The sequence below is a fragment of the Acanthisitta chloris genome, unplaced genomic scaffold (genome assembly GCF_000695815.1).
Source record: "Acanthisitta chloris isolate BGI_N310 unplaced genomic scaffold, ASM69581v1 scaffold13038, whole genome shotgun sequence".
NCBI lineage: Eukaryota > Metazoa > Chordata > Aves > Passeriformes > Acanthisittidae > Acanthisitta > Acanthisitta chloris.
Window position 1 is genome coordinate 2,485 of NW_008685424.1, and position 1,567 is coordinate 4,051.

The window sequence follows — 1,567 nt, forward strand, 5'->3', positions numbered from 1 at the left end:
AGAAGGGAGAGGTGTGAGCCGTGGGGATGAGGCACTGGGATGCCCTGAGCAGGCTCCCTGCTCACCCTGCCCCTGTCCCACACGCAGCCTCACCGGGAGTCGTTGAAGCTGTGCCACTCGCTGGACACAGGGCTCTTGCAGTAGGCTGTGTAGTGTCCCCCCATGGTGGTGCCCGAGTGGTTGGAGACAGCGTAGAGGTTGTAAACGGCGTGGTCTGTGGGGAGCAAGGGGTGCTGCTCAGCCCTGCTGCCCCCCAGCATGCCAGCACAGAGCTGGCACCAGGAGGGACCAGCACTCTGGGTGGCTGTGGCTCCCACCCCCCAACCCTCTGCCCCCAACCACAGCCCGTGGAGGAGGAACCCAGGAGTCTCCAAGGCTGTGCTGGAGACATGCATGAACTGGGACTCACTGCAGGTCTGTGAGGCAAATTCCCGGAGGTCCAGGTCCTTCAGCTGGAAGTTGACGAAGGTGGTGAGTTTGCTGCTTCGTATTCTGGCCTCTGAGAAACGCTTCAGGTCTGGGGGGGCACGTTAAGGAGCCTTGAGAACCCACCTTCCCCCCCCTCAACACTCCCTGCCCCATTGCTCTGCCTGAAGGATACGAAGCACCAGGATCTTGGGAAACTTCTGGATGCTGAATTTCTTCGTGCACCTCGTCCTGGATTTGCAGCGACAACATGTCTGTGGGAGACAAACAGCACAAGCAGGAGGGTGAGGGCAGATGCCAGACACACTGGGCATCAAGCCCACAGTCCTGGCAGCACAGGCACGGAGGGAAAGCAGCCCAGCCTGCCCCCAGGCAAGTCCCCCTGCCCCGTACTGGTTTCTCGTCTCCATCCAGCACGTCCTCTTTGGTGAAGAGCCGGAGGCAGTCCATGAGCGTCACCTCCCCGTAGCCTTTCTGTGGGAACAGAGTGGGGGTCAGGGACAGGGAGTGTGGAGCAGGGGGCTGGGGGTGATTGGGGATCCCTCACCTTGGGGATGGGCAGGGTCCCAGAAGGGAGGGGGCGGGGTGGAGCGGTAGCCACACTCGCTGCAGGTCAGCGAACTCTTCAGCTGCCCAACGAAGAGGTCTGGTGGGATGGGACAGAGCAGGGTGAGACCCTCAATTCCCAGCCCAAATCCTAGCCCAGCCATGCCCTTCTCTTCTCCTGCCCTGGCCCTGCTCACCACTGATTCTGCTGTCCTCCCTCTCCTGGTACCTCCTCCACATCTGCCGGCTCTTCTCGTCGTCACTGCGAGGGATGGGGAGACAGAGAGAGACTGAGTGTGACCTGGGGGATGCCATGCCCTGCCACCCGACCCAGAGGGACCTGAGTGGTCACTGTTGTAGGCAGTGAGCTCTTCTGTGTGTCTTTCCCAGCACCTCAGCCCCAGCCAGCACTTACGGGAGGTGATCCAGGGTGTCTGTGCTGGGCCGGGGCCGCACCAGCACACGGTTCACCTCGCTGTGCAGCCCATCCAGGAGGAACCGCAGGAACTCCTGTGCATCCTGCTGGCTGCAACACACAGGGCATGGCCAGTGAGTGGTGGCAAGGGCTCAGCTCCGCCCCGACCCCTGCACCCAC

General features: G+C 62.2%; 1 protein-coding gene across 1 annotated transcript in view; it reads right to left on the reverse strand.

Moving 5' to 3' along the window:
- The window catches only part of LOC103807046 (ubiquitin carboxyl-terminal hydrolase 2-like), a 1,596-nt gene extending 96 nt beyond the window's left edge, over window positions 1-1,500 (reverse strand). Inside the window, 8 exon segments of the mRNA XM_009079765.1 lie at window positions 94-214; window positions 410-517; window positions 602-680; window positions 820-900; window positions 974-989; window positions 991-1,072; window positions 1,170-1,234; window positions 1,388-1,500. Of these exon segments, the coding sequence (XP_009078013.1) occupies window positions 94-214; window positions 410-517; window positions 602-680; window positions 820-900; window positions 974-989; window positions 991-1,072; window positions 1,170-1,212 (530 nt within the window). The 5' untranslated portion in view covers window positions 1,213-1,234; window positions 1,388-1,500.
- Window positions 1,501-1,567: the final 67 nt, after the last annotated feature.